The sequence below is a fragment of the Stegostoma tigrinum genome, chromosome 37, assembly GCF_030684315.1.
Source record: "Stegostoma tigrinum isolate sSteTig4 chromosome 37, sSteTig4.hap1, whole genome shotgun sequence".
In the NCBI taxonomy this organism is placed as follows: domain Eukaryota; kingdom Metazoa; phylum Chordata; class Chondrichthyes; order Orectolobiformes; family Stegostomatidae; genus Stegostoma; species Stegostoma tigrinum.
The window spans coordinates 6573663-6592197 of record NC_081390.1 but is presented as its reverse complement, the minus strand read 5'-3'; the positions used below and the strand labels follow the sequence as shown (position 1 = coordinate 6592197).

The 18535-nt window shown below is 41.1% G+C and overlaps 1 protein-coding gene across 1 annotated transcript in view; it reads right to left on the bottom strand.

Moving 5' to 3' along the window:
- sec31b (SEC31 homolog B, COPII coat complex component) overlaps positions 1-18535 on the bottom strand; it is a 92077-nt gene that overhangs the window by 63609 nt on the left and 9933 nt on the right. Inside the window, exons 2-7 of the mRNA XM_048563519.2 lie at positions 16469-16562; positions 15249-15372; positions 14587-14773; positions 6564-6659; positions 5862-5870; positions 570-710 (exon numbers count right to left, since the gene is read on the bottom strand). Coding sequence (XP_048419476.1) covers positions 570-710; positions 5862-5870; positions 6564-6659; positions 14587-14773; positions 15249-15372; positions 16469-16547 — 636 coding nt within the window. The 5' untranslated portion in view covers positions 16548-16562. The remainder of the gene's footprint in view (positions 1-569; positions 711-5861; positions 5871-6563; positions 6660-14586; positions 14774-15248; positions 15373-16468; positions 16563-18535) is intronic.

Genomic DNA, 18535 nt, shown 5'->3' with positions numbered 1-18535 from the left:
GAATTTTCTTGGGCTCTCAAACATCTGCCTCCAGTGTTTTTCCATCACATCACATTACATATTTAAGCCCAGTGTCAGAACCAGGGAACTGGTTAACAGTGAACCAGGCAGCACTCCCTCATTTGATTTTATGCAGTCTTTAGACTCTGTAGCCAACATAATTAGTATTACACTGGCATTAACAGAAAAACTGATGTCAAATCACAAAAGCATTCTGCATACCACACAAATATTTAACATGGTAGGTGATTTTTAGTGCTGGTGCAATGCTAGTTATGTAGACCATACCTGCCAAACACTAGTGATTCATATCAAACAGCATAGACTTTTTGCTGTTTGCAACAGAAGGAAGGCACTGACCATTCCCAACCATTCTTGTAAGTTGCCCCGACAAGTGCAAGATGAAAAGCTTCAACAATATGTGTCTTTTTTGCAGCAATAATCAAGTTCTGTACTATCAAATGGCTACTTACATTAAACTGGTGAAACAGCAGCTCATTTTCATCCATTGGATACAAAGTCACAAAGTTATGGAAATGTACATAAAGAATCACCAAGTGTATACTCACTCTGCTGCTGTGATCGCTGACTTTGATGATAGGTTCATTCTTTCTCAGATCCCATACCACAGCTCTGCCACTTGGATGGGCAGAAGCCAGGATGTGCTGCACCTGTCGATTCCAGGCTACACAGCTGATATCCTCAGAAGGCTGCATGAATTCAGAAGATTCCATAACCAAACATATCAGAAAGGATTTTAAGAGAAATGGTTCATGACTGTGTCACACATCCTTCACAAGCACTTTCAGCCCTTCTCATGACTCAAAACAAATGAATTTCAAGAAATAGTGGCAACTGATCAGATACGCTCATGCACAAAACTTGAATCCTAGCAACTAAGACAGCTTTAACGAAAAATTCAGTAGGAGGCACACACATAGCCATGGCAGTCTGAAGTAGCATTGGCAAAATAAGTTCGAAAAGAAACTTATATTGATGAATACATTTAAACATTGGCTGTGGTGCTCCACAAATGGAAGATGGGTATTAAGACTTGAAGGGAAAGACTAGAGGAATAATTTAGACATATGATCAAAATTTGACTTTTTACAGGACGGTAAGTGGAGAGATGGAAGAGCACAGGGAACAAATTCCAAAGTGGAGCAAAGCCAGTAGAAGGTGACATTATTCTGGTGGGTGCACCAATGCATACAAGGTCAGAAGACTAAAGCTGTGAAGCATTTCATAGGTGAGGGACTTGCATAATGCTTGAAGACAAAGTCAGAGGTTGTATGGAATACATTCAGGTACAGGGAACCAGTTCTGGTCAGTCATGATATGAGTTAAAGCAGTCTAGTTATACTCTGACAAGACAGACTTCAAATAAGAAACAGACCTCAAAAACATTCAACCCTCTAAATGGAGTTATTTTTAACAGAGAAGAAGACAAAGTACAAGATCCTTGACAGTTTCTCACATGACAAGACCTTCATCCCCAGGATGATTATTGTACACTCCCTCTGGAACTCTCGCCCCTCCAAACCCAACTTGTCCTTCTTTAGATACAGGGCCCAAAACTGCCCACAATATTCCAAATGTGTTTGAAAGAGCCTTATACAGCCTCATCAGTATATCTCTGATCTTGTATTCTAGTCTCCTCGAAATGAACGCTAACATTGCATTTCCATCCTAACTGCCAAGTGAACCTCCATGTTAACCTTAAGAGAATCCTGAAATAGGCCTCGTAAGTCTCTTGGTGCTTCAGAATTCTGAAGCTTTTCCCCATGTAGAAAATAATCTATGCCTCTATTTTTCCTACCAAAGTGCAAAAACTCCCACATTGTATTCTATCTGTCACTTCTTTGCTCACTTTCCTAGCCTATCCAAATCCTTCTGTAGCCTCCCCATCTCCTCTACATGACATGTCCCTTCACTTGTGCGTCATCTGCAAACATAGCAACAATGCCCTCAGTTTCTTCATCCAGATCACTGATGTATAATGTGAATAACTGCACTCCCAACACTGGCTGCCATCCTGAAATAGAGCCCTCGAGCCCCATACTCTGCCCAAGGAGAAGCAAGTATTTTTGCACACCTGTTCCAAGCGCTATTTTGTGGCTGACAAGATCAACGGAACTTGTGGATTTCTTAAGATTCGTTCACCCTAATTTGCTAGCCAAAATAGAAAATAAAAAAGCCAAAAAGTGATGGCAGCTCATTATTAAATCACAACAGTCAGTAACAAAGTTTAGCTAACACCACAAGTACAAACTGTGTCATTGGTTCAGTATGCCCTACATTGCCACATTATTAAACATGTGGTTTCTCACGGTTTTGCGCTTTAGAGAATTTATACCCTGATCTATTCATTAGATAGAAAAGGCTTAAACTAGCAAAATCCTAGTTTACTGGTAAACATGCAGAATTCTGAAGTAAAATATTATTGCCAGACAAAAATGTTGCTTTCCTTTGCACTGTATAACTTTGGCTGACTCCTCATTCACACCAAGGAGCATCATTGTAAAAATGGCTCAATTTGACAAATTGCATTTGTGATCTGGAATGCATCAACTGAAAGGGTGGCAGAAGCACATTTAAAAGAGGACTGTGGGTAAACAACTGAGGTGAAAAATATTTAAAGGGCAATGAGAAGATGGCAATGGGCATGCCCTAGGTCATTCAAAGTGCTGGCAAAGGAATTTTGGCAAATGGAGCCTGTCAATGCAACAACTTCATCACAATGTCCCGTAATCTCTTTGCTACTCGATTATTTTCCTGTTGAGATTGTTGAATATTTTTATCTTAACTTTCTACACATATGCTCAATCAGATTCAGCTGATTAATGCTGGAGATTAGAATTCTTTTCTCCTTGCCTTCAGTTCATCAAAGAAATTCCCAGTCAAATGCACAACTTCAGTTCTGAAGAAGGGTCAATAAACTGAAATGTTACGTCTGCTTTCTGTCCACTGATGCTGCCAGACTTGCTCAACTTTTCCAGCAATTTCAGTTTTTGTTTCCAATTTCCAGTATCTGCAGTATTTGGTTTCCTTTAATCCAGAAAGTATTTTGAAGTACTAGAAACAAACTCCATATTAGTGGAAAAAGAGTGAGAGCCCGTTTTCACTTGTAAAGGAGCACTTTGTCAACCCACAGCACCAGTACCAGAGGGGAGCGCATTTATTCAGACAGGTTTTGCTGTGATATATTGGCATTTTGCAACCTTACATTTTAGCTTCACTTAGCTGCTGCCTGTGAAATTTATTCGATTGTTCATTTTCTTGTGTACTGTTCTTATCTAATTTTCAATGTTAAATTGCTTGCGCATTAGTGCTTTCTATTAATGAACATGACAAGTGTTCACCACATCCCCTTTCTGCCAACCTGTTCACGTTTATGTCCTCAGGACTACAGTTATGCTCCTGCACTTCCATCAGTTTCCACTTATGCCTTGCTCATGTTGACCTGATTCCTTGCATTTCTGTGCAGTCATGATCTTTGTCTGTGACCTGTCGATTTTTAAGCCTCCCTCAGCTATCTGCTTTATCATTTGTGAAGTGATTTTTCTGTATACTGTATTATACATTTCAGCACTATTGTGTGTATTTGCATTGTTGCCTCCCCAATATAGCCAACATTTCGGAGGTCTTGCACACCTCTGCCTCTCAACCAGAAGCTCCAGGCTCAAGTCCTGGCCCAGGACTTGATGGCCATGGAAGGTGCAATCGTAACATATTCACACAAGCTGAGTAACAAACTGCAAATCCTTCTAACCTACACCAACGAAACGGGGCAAAAACAGAAGAACTTCCTTACGTTACATGAAAGAAAAAAAACATGTAGAAAGAACATTGGAAACTCCATTATCATAAACAATTGCTCCAAACTACAACATGCATGTAAAGGTGCATGCTGCCACAACGATTCAGACGAGGGTGAACTTTAACTCCATCACCATATCCAATATTCCAAAAGTAACAGCCATGTCATAAACCTAATTTCTAGCACATACAAGGAACAATACAATTTCCACACATTCTTTAATGCTTTTTCTGGTTATATTTTAAATAGCTCATAGAATTCTGACATTTTTGTATATAATTATGCAGTCAGCCCAGGACGGGTAGAAAGAGGTTAGCAAGAAAAACCAAGAGGGAACAAAATAAAAAACATCAGAGCCAAAAAAACAACTGAACAGATCACTCGTACATTACAGACCATGTGGCGAGTTACTAGACAGCAAGGTGAGCAGCACCAATGTGGACTAAAGGAGAAAAGGGTTTAAATAAAAACAAACAGAGTAGAAAGCTGAACAGGCACACATAATGAGATGTCACTCTGCTAAAAAAGAATAGTGGAAAGCCCAAATACCGCTGCGATTTAGACATTGTGAATAGTATGGTCATAGTCAGGGTAGAAAGGAATCAATGTGCAGATTGTGAAAACTGTCAACAGAATGGAGAGAGAACAACTAACATTATAAACAATGAGGAGAGGCACAGAAATTGCAAAGTTGTCTTCATAGCTTCACATCCTTCCATCAAAGTGTAGTCTAAAGTAGTGGAAGAATTTGTAGGGTGATTAAAATAAATAACTACAACCATTATTATTCAAGACCAGATGGCGTTAAGCCCAAAAATGACGGAATGAATTTATGAATACACATAGCATTTAAAATGGCAGGGCAGATGGGTGGGGTCACAGGACCAAAAGAGCTGTTTCCATTAACGGGTCTAGGCCCGAAACGTCAGCTTTTGTGCTCCTGAGATGCTGCTTGGCCTGCTGTGTTCATCCAGCCTCACATTTTATTATCCATTGACTATTGATGCTTGATTCAAACCATGCTGAATCAATTCTACCCATTATCCAAAAGCTTGCATCATATGGATAGGGAAGACAGAATAGGGAGCGCACACCGATTGCAAACAATGAGGACAGAGCAGGAAGGCATATATACCCATTATAGACAATGAGGACAAAGCAACAAGGCACACATCCATTGTGAACAATGAAGGCACAACAGGGAGCCTCTCACCCATTGCAGACAATTAGTATAGAGCAGGAAGGCACACATTCAGTTATGAACAAAGACAGAGAAGAAAATGTACACCCAATCAGTAGCTTGCCCTGAAAGAAAAATGTGGGGCGGGGCGGGGAGCTAGAAAATAAACAAAAATGGAAGATTGCAACCAGAGTGAAGAAACAGGACAAACCAAGTTAATTCTGCAGATCTCTACTTTACCAGGCTATACCAAGAGGTTATGGTGAAGCTGTACAAAACTCTGGTGCGGCCGCACTTGGAGTATTGTGTACAGTTCTGGTCACTGCATTATAAGAAGGATGTGGAAGCTTTGGAAAGGGTGCGGAGGAGATTTACTAGGATGTTGCCTGGTATGGAGGGAAGGTCTTATGAAGAAAGGCTGAGGGACTTGAGGCTGTTTTCATTAGAGAGAAGAAGGTTGAGAGGTGACTTAATTGAAACATATAAAATAATCAGAGTGTTAGATAGGGTAGATAGGGAGAGCGTTTTTCCTAGGATGGTGATGGCGAGCACGAGGGGGCATAGCTTTAAATTGAGGGGTGAAAGATATAGGACAGATGTCAGAGGTAGTTTCTTTACTCAGAGAGTAGTAAGGGAATGGAACGCTTTACCTGCAACGGTAGTAGATTCGCCAACTTTAGGTTCATTTAAGTCGTCATTGGACAAGCATATGGACATACATGGAATAGTGTAGGTTAGATGGGTTTGAGATCGCTATGACAGGTCAGCACAACATCGAGGGCCGAAGGGCCTGTACTGTGCTGTAATGTTCTATGTTCTATGTATGTTCTATACCTGCAGATTGTGCACTTTAATCCTTACCTCTCTTTGCTGTTGATAAATAGGCAGGGAGAAAGAGACAGAGAGAGAGAGAGAGACAAAAGAGTGGTGTTATTTATATCGCATTAAAAGTTGATCAAACATTCTTAGTGCGTATTAATCAAGTGTTTAGAAAAGTGATCTAAGTTCCAGTTCCTGGTGCACACACACTGATAGAGACGGCAATTCTGACAATGATTTCAACCGCAAAATCCATTCACTCCAGGACTCAAATATGGCTGCATCAAGATTATCGTTCTGTTTTCATGTGGTTTTGTACACAAAACAGCTTAAATCTTTGGCACCCATCAATGGTTGGTACTCATAATTAGAGAATGGCAGATGGTGGAATTTGAATTCAATAAATATCAGGAATTAACAATCTAATGATGACCATGAATCCATTGATGATGTCGAAAAAATCCATCTGGTTCACTAATGTCCTTTAGGGAAGGAAACTGCCATCCTTACCTGGTCTGGCCTACATGTAACTCCAGACCCACTAATGTACTTGACTCCTAACTGCCCTCTGGACAATTACTGATGGGCAATAAATGATATCTAGCTAGCAACGTCCTCATCCCATGAATGAATAAAAAAATTAATACCCAAACACTCCCCCCACCCTGTACCAAGTGCTTCAATCCACCAGTGTTATCAAAAATAAAGATACAATATTGTTCACAATTAATGAGTTGAATATACCTGGGACTTTGCTCCTGGTGTCATTGGTGTATTGAAATTATTTAAATCCCAAATATATATCTCAGAATCATTCGCTCCAGAAGCCATTAGATTATTCTAAAGAAAATATGAAAACAAAATTGAAGAAATTAGAAAATTAACTCAATAATTTAGGAACATAGGAATACAAGTAGACCAGTTATTTAATCTCTTATACCATTCAATTATAAACACTGCTGGTCTGGGTCGTAACTCTTATTTGGGATTTTGGTTCCATACCCTTTAAAATCTTGACATAGAAAAATCTATTGCATTCAGCATAAACATTTTCAATTGACCACTAGCTTCAAATTTCTTTCAGGTTTGAGTGCTTCAGCTTTCTACTTTTCTTTGTGTCAGCAAGTGCTTCCTGATATCACACCTAAAAAATCTGGCTCCAACTTTAGCTAATTGCTCTGTTATTCTGTAGTTAGGGCAGCACTGCTGCCTCACAGTGCCAGGGACCCGGATTGGCTGTGCTGATTAAGTGGATAGTACTAGTTAAAGGCTGTGGATTGGCTGTATTAAGTTATCCATAGTGTCTAGGGATGTGGAGGATATGTGGATTATCCGTGGGAAATACAGGGTTACGGGTATAGGGTAGCAGGATGCTCTTCGGAGAGTCAGTGTGGGCTTGTTAGGCCAAATGGCCTGTTTCCACACCGTAGGGATTCTATGTTTATGTGCCAAATGAAATAGTTTCCTCTATCTATCCTACTGCACCATGCCATGAAACATTTCTCAACGCTTCTACCAGATCACTTGTTTGACACTCAAGGGAATACAAATTTAGTCTAAGTAAACATTCCTCTTAACAATATTTGAACCCTGGAATCACCTGAATTTGTATGACATTCCCTCTAAGGCTAACTTATCCTTCCTGAAGTACAATGCTCAGCATCAAATGCAACATCCCCATGGATTTTGAGGGAGCTTGAAGACAAATGAGCAGAAATTTTAAAACCAATTGCAAATTCAAAGCTTTTTCTACAGCAATTTCATTGGTCAAATGTGATGCTTACAGCAATTTCATTTACTAAAGGCATGCAATCATTTTGTCCATGTCAGTGCTCAATTCGTATCATGTACAGACATGGTGGTGCAGTGCTTGTGTCAAGTAATCTAGATGCCAAGTTTAACATTTTGGGGTCTTGGGTTCAAGTGCCTGACACAATTTAAATTCAATTAATTTAAAATCTGGATGTGAAAGCTGGTAAGAATAGTGGTGACTTTGACAGCTGTAATCAACACCTGGTTCACTGATGCCCTCTTTATCCAGTGCGATCTTTATCCAGTCTGGTCTATACACGTCTTTAGATCAACAGTTACATGGGTGACCGCTAACGACTGTCTGAACTGCCCTCACATTTAGTTCAAAGGCAATTGAAGATGAGCAATAAATGTTGGCCTTGTTAATGACACCCACAGTTCATGAAAGAACAAAAAATGTCTTGGCTGCAATCTGATTTGTTCACGTTTAGCATCTCACCAATACCAATATTTGGCATTCAGAACTGCTGTGGAGACTTTCTTCTCCTTCCGAACACTTCGTTCACACTTATTACGAGACTGGCTTTCTTACCAGACCACAGGTAATACAACCCCATCTTAACTCTGCGGTGTCGCTATAACTCTAATTGCAGTCAAATGCCAAATTCCAGCAATTTGTTTACTGGGGGAAACAAGAAGCCAAAGGAAGAAATGTACTTTACTGCAAGAACACTCTGTACAGGTTAAAACTGTGATTCTAGATTTCTACCAGATAGCATCCTATCGGCACAATTGAAGTGGCTTACAACTTTTCACAATCTTAAACCTTTAAAATCACATTAATAGTTCTTGGTGTTCCTGTCACCATGTTCCCAGAACCATATTCACTAAATCATTTGAAACAGTAAATAAGTAGTCATGGGAGAACTGAACTCTTAGTTTCTGATTGTTGTTATTCATTACTCAATCAGAAGTTACAGGCGTCAATGAGAAAATTAGTGTTTACTGGCAAAGAGATGGCAAGGAGTCACCATGTTAAACTACTGCAGTCTGTGTGGTATTAGAAGGAGTGCCACAATTTTTGCCGAGCAACAGAGTAAAAATGACACCAGATTGCCAAGGCAGAATACTGCGAGACTTGTAGGAAGAAATGTGGTGGTGTTCCCATGCACCTGCAGGTTTAGAAGGCCTGGTATCTATCAGAAGTTCCTTTTACAACCTTAACATGAAAGTCACGTCAATAAGATCGCCATAAATCCTTAAAAGGCCTAGGATTATACTGATGGCTTTCTCTTGCTCATTTTAAAAAAATTATTCATGGATGTGGGCTTTAATGGCTGGATCCACGCTTATTGCCGAACCCTAACTGAACTTGAGACTGATATAGATTTAGAACATTTAGATTTAGAATCCTTACAGTTTGGAAGCAGGCCATTCAACCCAATGAGCCCACACCAAATGAAGAGTTTCCCACCCACACCCACCCTATCCCTGTAACTCCGTATTTCCCATGGCCAATCCACTCAACTTGCAGATTTTTGGACTATGGGAGGAAGCTGGAGCACCAAGAGGAAACCCACGCAAACATGGGGAGAATGTGCAAACTCCATACAGACAGTCATCCAAGGGTGGAATCGAACCCAGGTATCTAGCACTGTGAGGCAGCAGTGCTAACCACCGAACCTCCATGCCGACTGCTGCAGTCCATTTGGTATGGCTACACCAGCTGTTAGGGATGCTGTTCCAGGATTCTGACCCAGTAGCAGAGAAGGAAGAGCAATATATTTCCAAGTCATAATGGTAAATGGCATGGAGAAGAATTTTCATTCATCTGCAGCCCTTGCCAATCTAGATGTATTGCTCATAGGTTTGGAAGGTATTCTGTGAGAAGCCATGATAAATTTCTGCAGTGCATCTTTTAGATTTAACATCTCGGTATGTGGAAATTACTTTACAACAGTGGTGCAGTGAAAATAGTTTCCATTTTAATAGGCCTGCGCTCAATTTCAGATCAATGCAACTATCCAACATTTGCTGGCTGTCAGGATACATAATGTGAAAGTACTTTGGGTCATTTCAATCGAGATCGTGGTGGAGACTGACCTTCGGCAAAACATCCCTAATTCAAAATGAATTCACTCTCTTTGGGAAAGGCTGCAAGATTGCCGCAGTGGAAAAGTGATTCTGAGGATTTCTTGAGGTTTAGACTGAGTGATATTGATCAAACAAGTAGAAAGCCTTGTCTTTAAGCCTGTATTATGCCTAACATGGCAGTGATTACATTAGTATTATGCCTGAAATAGAGAGTGTTCCATTTCACAGCACCAACATTCCTTACCAAGAAGAATTAAAAAGACAAAAAAATTTATGGTCAGAAAACATGATATTGGTCAAGTAAAACTATTAGTTTAAACTATTCAGAGGTAATAAGAACTGCAGATGCTGGAGTCAAAGATAACACAGTGTGGAGCTAGAAGAACACAGCAGGCCAGACAGCATCAGAGGAGCAAGAAAGTGGGCACTCTGAGTCAGGACCCACACTCAGAAATGGGGGTGGTGGTGGCGGAGGGAGCTCAGACATAAATAGAGAGGGGAGGGGTTGAGGCTAGGGAAGCTTTCCTGCAAGAATGCAATCCCCTACTCCCAATTTCTCCAACGGGTCTGCTCCCAAGATGGGGCGTCCCACTCCCGAACATCCCAGATGTCGTCTTATTTCAAGGACTGCAACATCCACCCCTTCAGTGGTCGAAAATGTTCTCGACTGCATCTCTTGCATTTCCCGCACCTCGGCCCTCACATCCTCTCCCAACAAAAACACAGACAGAATCCCCCTTGTCCTCACATATCCCACCAACCTCTGGATTCAACATATCTTTCTCCGCCACTTCCATCACCTACAATCGAAGACCTATTTCCCTCCCCACCCTTATTCATAGAATCCCTACTGTGCAGGCCAATTGACTCTGCACCAACTTCAGCATCCCACAACCAGGCCCACCCTATCTGCCTTTCGTAGGAACTCCTCTTTCCATGACTCCCTCGTCTACTCCATACTCCCCACTAGCCCTACCAACCCCGGCACCTTTCCCTGCAAACGCAGGAAATGCTACACCTGCCTCTACACTTCCCCCTCACCTTCATTCAAGGCACTAAATAAACCTTTCACGTGAGTCAGAGGTTCACCTGCACATCTGTCAATATGGTCTACTGCATCTGCTGTTCCTGATGTCACCTCCTCTATATTGGTGAGACCAAATAGAGGGTCAGAGATTGCTTTGTAGGGCACCTGTGCTCTGCTTGCAACAAAAGATATACTTTGCAGTCGCAAACCATTTCAACACCCCCTCCCATTCCATGTAGGATGTCCATCCTGGGCTGCCTTCAGTGTCACAATAACGCCGTCCAGAAACTGGAGGAAGAGCACCTCAAATCAGCCTTGGCAGCCTACAACCCAGTGGTCTCAATGGGGATTTTACCAGTTTCAACATGTCCCCATCCCTGGCCTCATCCCATGACCAACCCTCCCTCGCATATCTGCCTCACTGACCTGACACAACCTGTCTATCTTCTCTGCGACCTGTCCGCTCCTCGCTCCTCACTGACCAATTCCCACCACTCCCTACCTGCACTCACCTATCACCATCCCATCTACCCTCCCCAGCCCCACCCCTCACTTCTGAAGAAGGGTCCCCACCTGAAACGTCAACTTTCCTGCTCCTCTGATGCTGCCTGGCCTGCTGTATTGCTCCAGCTCCACATACTGCTATATCTTGGTTTAAACTAGGTTTTTAAACTAATGATCCCTGTTAGCCTTATGCAATGTTGCTAAGAGATCCTACAAATGTTAGGAACTCCGAGTAATATTTTAATATCATAGATTCATAGAATCCCTACAGTGCAGGTCAACTGACTCTGCACCAAACTCAGCATCCCAACCAGACCCACCCTATGCGGTATGATGGTACTATGCCTTTACTGTGCCGGTTCTCTTGCAAAAAGTTGTTGCCACAGTGATACTACAATGTCTACTTTAAAAGAAGTCGGTAAACAACTTTTGAGCTCCTGGAGTCATAGAGATGTACAGCATAGAAACAAAATCTTTGGTCCAACCTCCCCACGCCGACCCAGTATCCTGGATAAATCTAGTCCCATTTGCCAGTATTTGGCCATATCCTCTAAACTCTTCCTATTCATTACCAATCCAGATGCCTTTTAAATGTTGTATCTTCTTCTTAGCATCCCTACAGTGTGGAAACAGGCCCTTCGGCCCAACAAGTCCAATTGTACCAACCTCCACCACTTCCTCTGGCAGCACATTCCGTACACACACCACCTTCTGCGTGAAAAAGCAGCCCCATGGGACCCTTTTAAATCTTTCCCCTTTCACCTTAAATCGATACACTCTAGGTTTGGACTCCCCCACCTCGGGGAAAACACCTTGTCTATTTACCATATCCATGCACCTCATGATTTTATAAACCTCTAAGGTCACCCCTCTGCCTCCAGTGCTGCAGGGAAAACAACCCCAGCCTATTCAGCAACATCCTTCTAAATCTTTTCTGAGCCCTTTCAAGTTTCACAATATCCTTCCTACAGCAGGAAGGCCAGAATTGCACAGTGTTCCAAACATGGCCTAACTAATGTCTTGTACGGCCGTAACATGGCCTCCCAACTCCTAAACTCAATACACTGACCAACAAAGGCAAGCATACCAAACGTCTCCTTCACTATCATATCTACCTGCGACTCCACTTTTAAAGAAATAGGAACATGCTCTCCAAGGTCACCTTGTTCAGCAACACTCCTCATGACCTTATGATTAAGTGGATAAGTCCTGCATTGATTTGCCTTTCCAAAATGCAGCACCTCATATTTCTTTAAATTAGATTCCATCTGCCACACCTCAGCCCATTGGTCCATCAAGATCCTGTTGTACGCGGAGATAACCTCCTTTGCTGCCCGCTACACCTCCAATTTTTGTGTCATTTTCAAATTTATTAATCATACCTCCTATCTTCACATCCAAATCAGTGATATAAAGGTCAAAAAGCAGTGGACTCAGCACCAGTCCTTGTAGTACTCTGCTGGTCACAGGCCTCCAATCTGATAAGTAACCCTCCACCACCATCCTCTGTCTTCTACCTTCCATCCAGTTCTGTATCCAAATGGCTAGTTCCCCCTGTGTACCAAGTGATCTAACCTAGCTAACAAGTCTACCATGAGGGACCTTGTTGAAAGCCTTATTAAAATTCCCTACCATAACCATCCTATTATTCTTACAGATTACCAAGTTCTCCTTACAAGTTTGTTTCTCAATTTCCTGATGACTATTGGAGTGTGGGGAGGGGGGGGTTCTACAATCCCAATAAGGTGATCATCCTTTTCTCACTGCTCAGTTTCACCCAAATAACTTGCATGGATTTACTGTAAGAAATATCCTCCCTTAAGTATAGCTATAATGAGAAAAATGAGAGAAAATAATACTCCTTGCCCTCTCTTGCCATTTCTCCCGCCTTTCTATTTTTCCTGAGCACCTATACTCTGGAACATTGACCTGCCAGTCCTGTCCATCCCTCAACCACCTCTCTGTAATTGCTGTGAAATGCCAGTCCCATGTCCCCAACCATGCCCTGAGTTTACCAGGCCTTACCTGTCAGGCCTCTTGCACTGATATAAACACACTTTAATTTCTCACTCCTACCTCATTCTCTGCTTTATTCCTCCCTGCCATGACCATTAGACTTGCTCCTTTTCCCACCAGTGCCAGTCTCAGACAGATCTCATTCCTCACTATCTCCCTGGGTACCCGCTGCTCCCGAACAGCTCTAGCAAATCTCTCCGCCAGTATATTAGTCCCCATCCAATCCAGATGCAATCTGTCCTTCTTACACAGGTCAATTCTACCTCAGAAGAGACTTCAAAAGGAGCACAAGTGAGTGTGGTCAGGCTTTCGCAGACCCAGGGTTTTAGTTCTGATTTCAGCTGGGGTTTGGAGCTGGCTGTTGAAGCTGTTAGATACAGCTGTCTCCCTTGGCTGCAGCAAAAGGCTTTAGTTCTTCTCTGCTGCTAAATTGCATCTTTCAGTGTTCCTTTCTCCTGGATTGTTGAAGAGATAGCACGTGAGGAAAATCTGTTTTACTCGATTTGCCTTTGCCGAGGGTGTGTTTATGGGATAGTTGAACAGTCGAAAATGAGTAGTTAAGTAACATATTATGTTATTAGGTATTTCAATAGAGTTAAAGTTATGCCAATTCTTCTTTTTTTGGTTTGCCTTTTGACCGCTGCAAGAATAAAGCGTGCTTTTCTTAAAGCCTAGTGATTGTACCAATCAAACCACATCTGAAACCTAGTTTCTTACACTTGCCTTTAAATAAAAGAGTCTAGGCTATCTCCTTAATAGATTTTGAGGGGGTTTGGTCTGGTCCAGAACACCCCGTAAACCTGCACCAGCAACGGCTAATCCACCTAGCTTGCAGATCCCTGGACACCACAGCACAATTTAGCATGGCCAATCCATTAGTAGGCACTAGTGGGAAAGATTTATTTCTCCCCATTCTGTCCAGCTGCCATGATTTTGAATGCCTCTATTATTCTTTTTCTTAACCTTCCCCCTTCCAGGGAGGACACAGGTTGCAAACTCATTCCTTTCTTGAGTCCATTCACAAGTGAATTGTACACAAGTCGGAATACAATGCAGGTCAATGTAGAACTGTTTGTCAGTATAAGAAATGTTCACATGCCAGGTCTTTGAAATTATAACCATGGCTGGGATTGTGTTCGTAAGTATCAAACATTTGGAAGTCAGATATTTGTAAACTGGAGGCCCCTTGTATTCTCAACTTGTAGAAACTATCTACGTAACTGAAGTTCTTCGTCATTGAAATATGTCAAGACATTACTTTTAGCCAAATTTTCACAAAGGGAAATAATACCCTTTAGCTCATAGAACAGCGTAGATGATCATTCAGAATTTGTTCAAGTGAAATTGCTTGCAAAAGCAATATAATCTCAATACCTGGAAGGGATTAAAATCGAGTCCTCGAACAGGACCTGCATGCTTCTCACTCTGGCCAATGACAGGATCACTTCCCGATGCAAGAATCTGCTCCGCGCTGTAAAGGGTGATGGTTCCTGTATCTCCTCCTGCTGCTATGACTCCGTTAGAGCTTGCGCCATGGTTGCTCCAGATCAGCTTGTGAAATCTGTAACAGGTACCACACATGATTTACTTCTCTTTCCCAAAAGGAAAACAAAAATTACAACTATTAAACAACTTTTGCCCTCCATCCTTGTTACTCCATCCTGGCCAGATACCATTTCCAAAATATGGATTCACTTAGGAGACTGGTCAATACAGTTATGTTACATTGCTCTAAGTGAGCACTAAACAACGATGCAGTTAATAGCTCTTCAAATTTTCCTTCTTTTTCTCCTTTTAAGGGAGATGCAAGTAACTTCTTTTAGACAACAGGTCATTAGCTCTCTAGGTTGAATAAGGACCTACATTTCCACACAATATAAGAAAAAAAAGTAACAATATACATTTTACCAGTAATAAATACAAGTTATCCTATGAATCCTAACTTCAGTTGCTTACATAAGTGTTCAGACAATTACAACATAAGCTGTCAGCCTTTCATTTTACCATGTGTTTAGGCACATGCATCAAGCACTCACCTACTGGTAGCAGGTAAGCTGCCTCGCAATTTTGCATCCAGTGAAGGATCTGAAAAATCTAGCTCATAGATCTCCAATGCTGCATTTGTGCTGAAAGTAGCATCCAACTGTTGAGCTGAAGTACCTGCAGTGCAAAATAAAGAAGGTGCAACCTATGCTTCAATAACGATTTAAATGTTTATGTAATCATCCACTAACATTACTGTACTAAGGACAGAGGACAGTTTAATAAATGGCATGAGACTTGTAATGGTTGATATTGAGAGCTAAATTCCTCGATCAACAGAAACAAAAGCAGTGAGGACAGCCTTAGGATAAGGGGCCAATTATTTAAGACTGAGATGAGAAGAAGTTACTTCACTCAAGCATTTACGGAATTCTCTTCCCTGAACGGTTGTGGATGCTCCACCATAGAATACATTTAAGAATGAGATAAATAGATCAATGATGTGTCAGGAAATCAAGGGATATGTGGAGGAGACTGGAAGGTGGATTCTAAGCCCAAGTTTGACGATGAGCAACTTGAACAGCAGAGAAGGTTTGTTGGGCAGAATTGTCCACTCTGCTCCTATATTTTGTGTCTTTTACATCACTAAGGGACTTTCAACATTGGGCGGAAAAACGATTTAAAACTAAGTCATCCGGTATTATACAATGCACAAAATCCTTTCATACCTAATGGGTGTACTCAATTCAGCTCAGTGTACAAGGGTAAACATCAGTTCTGGTTGTATGAACCCAACACAAAGCAGGTTTAGACTGGGTACAGTTTCAATTTCCAATGATTGGGGTGGCACTGAACGGTCCACAACTTGTCACCTTAAGGGAGGAAAATGCTATAAAAGGAATTGGTAACATCACACTCATACAACAGTGGTTATCCATCTCATACTGAGGCAGAGGCACATTGCTGGGGAAAACAGAAAGAACTTCACACAATATCCGGAACAGCTGATATTAATCAAGGGTAATCGGTTGGAAAGGGGACCCATTTTCTCACGCATAATCTCACTCTCTCCTATGTACTTCAAAAATCATCTTGGAAATTCATATAATGTATAAATAAAGCAAGTGTCGTTTCTTAAAGCATTATTCCGTACAAAGACATTAAGCATACATTTCACTTCAATAGCCATAATAATTATTGGTGATTAATACTCATACCAAAGTAGAGATCATTTATTACAATTTCACAGTTTAGATGAATTGTTTGAAGTTACCTGTGGCCAAATAAAGTGGATGGTGGGATGCAGGACTCCAGGACTGAATGGCTGTCCTTGCAATCTCCTTGAGCTTCATGTTTACTTATTGACCCTACGAACAAATCATAGTGATCATTAAGAACCGTCTGATGAGAAACAGCACACAATGTTCTGATAAAGAGTCAGAAAATCCAAGCATTAAGTGTTTCTCTCACCATGATGCTGCAAGTACCAGCATCTCCCATCTTTATTTCTGATTTTTGACATCTCCAGCATTTTTCTTCAGCTACTTATGGAAGATTTTATGAGCTGGAAAATCCAGTATAGTTTCAGGACTAGCCTTTCATTATAAGGGGTGTTATATAAAATATGAACTTAAAATGTCACTGGCTAGGTGTATGCATTTAAATGTAGATCATCAACTGAATATATTGAAAGTTTTTAAAAAAGAATACTTTTCAAAGCAAAAGGACACTAGTATTACAGCTAAAATGTTGTATTTGAGGTTAGCACAGTCGGCTTGGCAGTGACATCAAGGCTGAGGTCAGATGAAAAACATGCTGGATTTGAACAAAGAACAGAGAGGGCAACTGCCCCAGGGCAAAAATCTTGCTCCCTCGATCTCTCAGAAATTTTTCCTCAGATGTTATGAGTTGAAAATTCACCATAAGAATTTATTGTTGCAACCATCGACCCCACTCTGTGGAGAAGATAAAATTATTACACAAGACTGTTCCAGTGAGAAACCCTACATCTAGCAGCTATTAAACATTTAAAGATTTCTGCAACTTTGCTTGAGTGTGTGAAATAAAACTTTGCTTTTAACCTAGGTTATAGGCTGACTTATCTTAGACCAATTTGTACTCAGCAGAGTAATTATTAATTAATTTAGCTACGTCACCTCCCCTTCAATTCAAACCGTTGTCACCAACTCAAGAATGGAGTTGAGAAAGGTCAGTTCACCCCTCTTAACTTGGTCACAATAATTTAATTTCAATGTAAAGGCACGTATAGTGAAGTTAAGTTGAAGAGTGAGTTCCTGAAAGTTAAACACTCATCAGCTTTCAGAAGCCAAGTGAGATATTTGTATATTCAAGAGTGAACAAGGGAATACCATTTAGCAGAGAAAAATCTTTATAAACAAGCTAAAAAAGACACTTAATAAGAGATCACAATTTGAATACAAGGACATGTTTAAAAAATACAAGTCTCTTCAGTGCCTTTAATGTACAGGTTGCGTTGTTTTCAGATTTGGCAATCTCTACAGAGACACAGTAAGCAGAGGACAACCTGGCAACCATTTGCTTTGCTGAAGTTCACCCATACAGAATAACAACTGCAACTTTTCCAATGACAGAACAACTTGGACTCTCCGGTGTTTACGCTCCTCACTCTCAAACCCTGTTTCAGTGCTCTGGTGAATAGGATTTTGTAGAAGCACCCATCTGTCAGCACGTGTTTTATTGCACACTACGGGGAAAATGCATGCTTATGTCAATATACCAATGTTGCAGCATTAACAGTCCTGTGATATTCTCAACTGACTGCAATAAATTTCTCCCACCACTGCTACAAGATCAGCAACTATTACTATTTCACCTAAAAAGCAAAGTAGTTCAAAGTGCACCCTGCAGATTCCAACGCAAGTTCAAAAGAACAAATTCTATTTTGCTAATCAACCAGTTCAGAAATGCCATTACACATCTCTGGAGCAGATGTTTCTTGAATTCAGGCCTCCTGGTCCAGGGGTAGGTACACTACCATAATGCCACAAGTGGGCCTAGAAGAACACATTCTATAACCATCATACCGATTGTTTTTCCAACGCTTTAGCATTGTAATACATCAACTATTACATTTTTCTGCAATTTGAACTTATTCGCACAAGAACAACAATAAATTAGTTCAGCTATCTTTTTGGCTTCGCGAAGTGTGGTCAATGATGGTTAAGTGTGGTGGAGGGAGCAATCAGAAGATTGGCCAGCAAGATATCCTGAAAACAAATCTCAAAAGAACGTTTCAGGGCGGTTTTGATGCTGCTGCGGGGAAAGTGTTTATGGAAAAATGGTTGCAAGTTCCATTTGC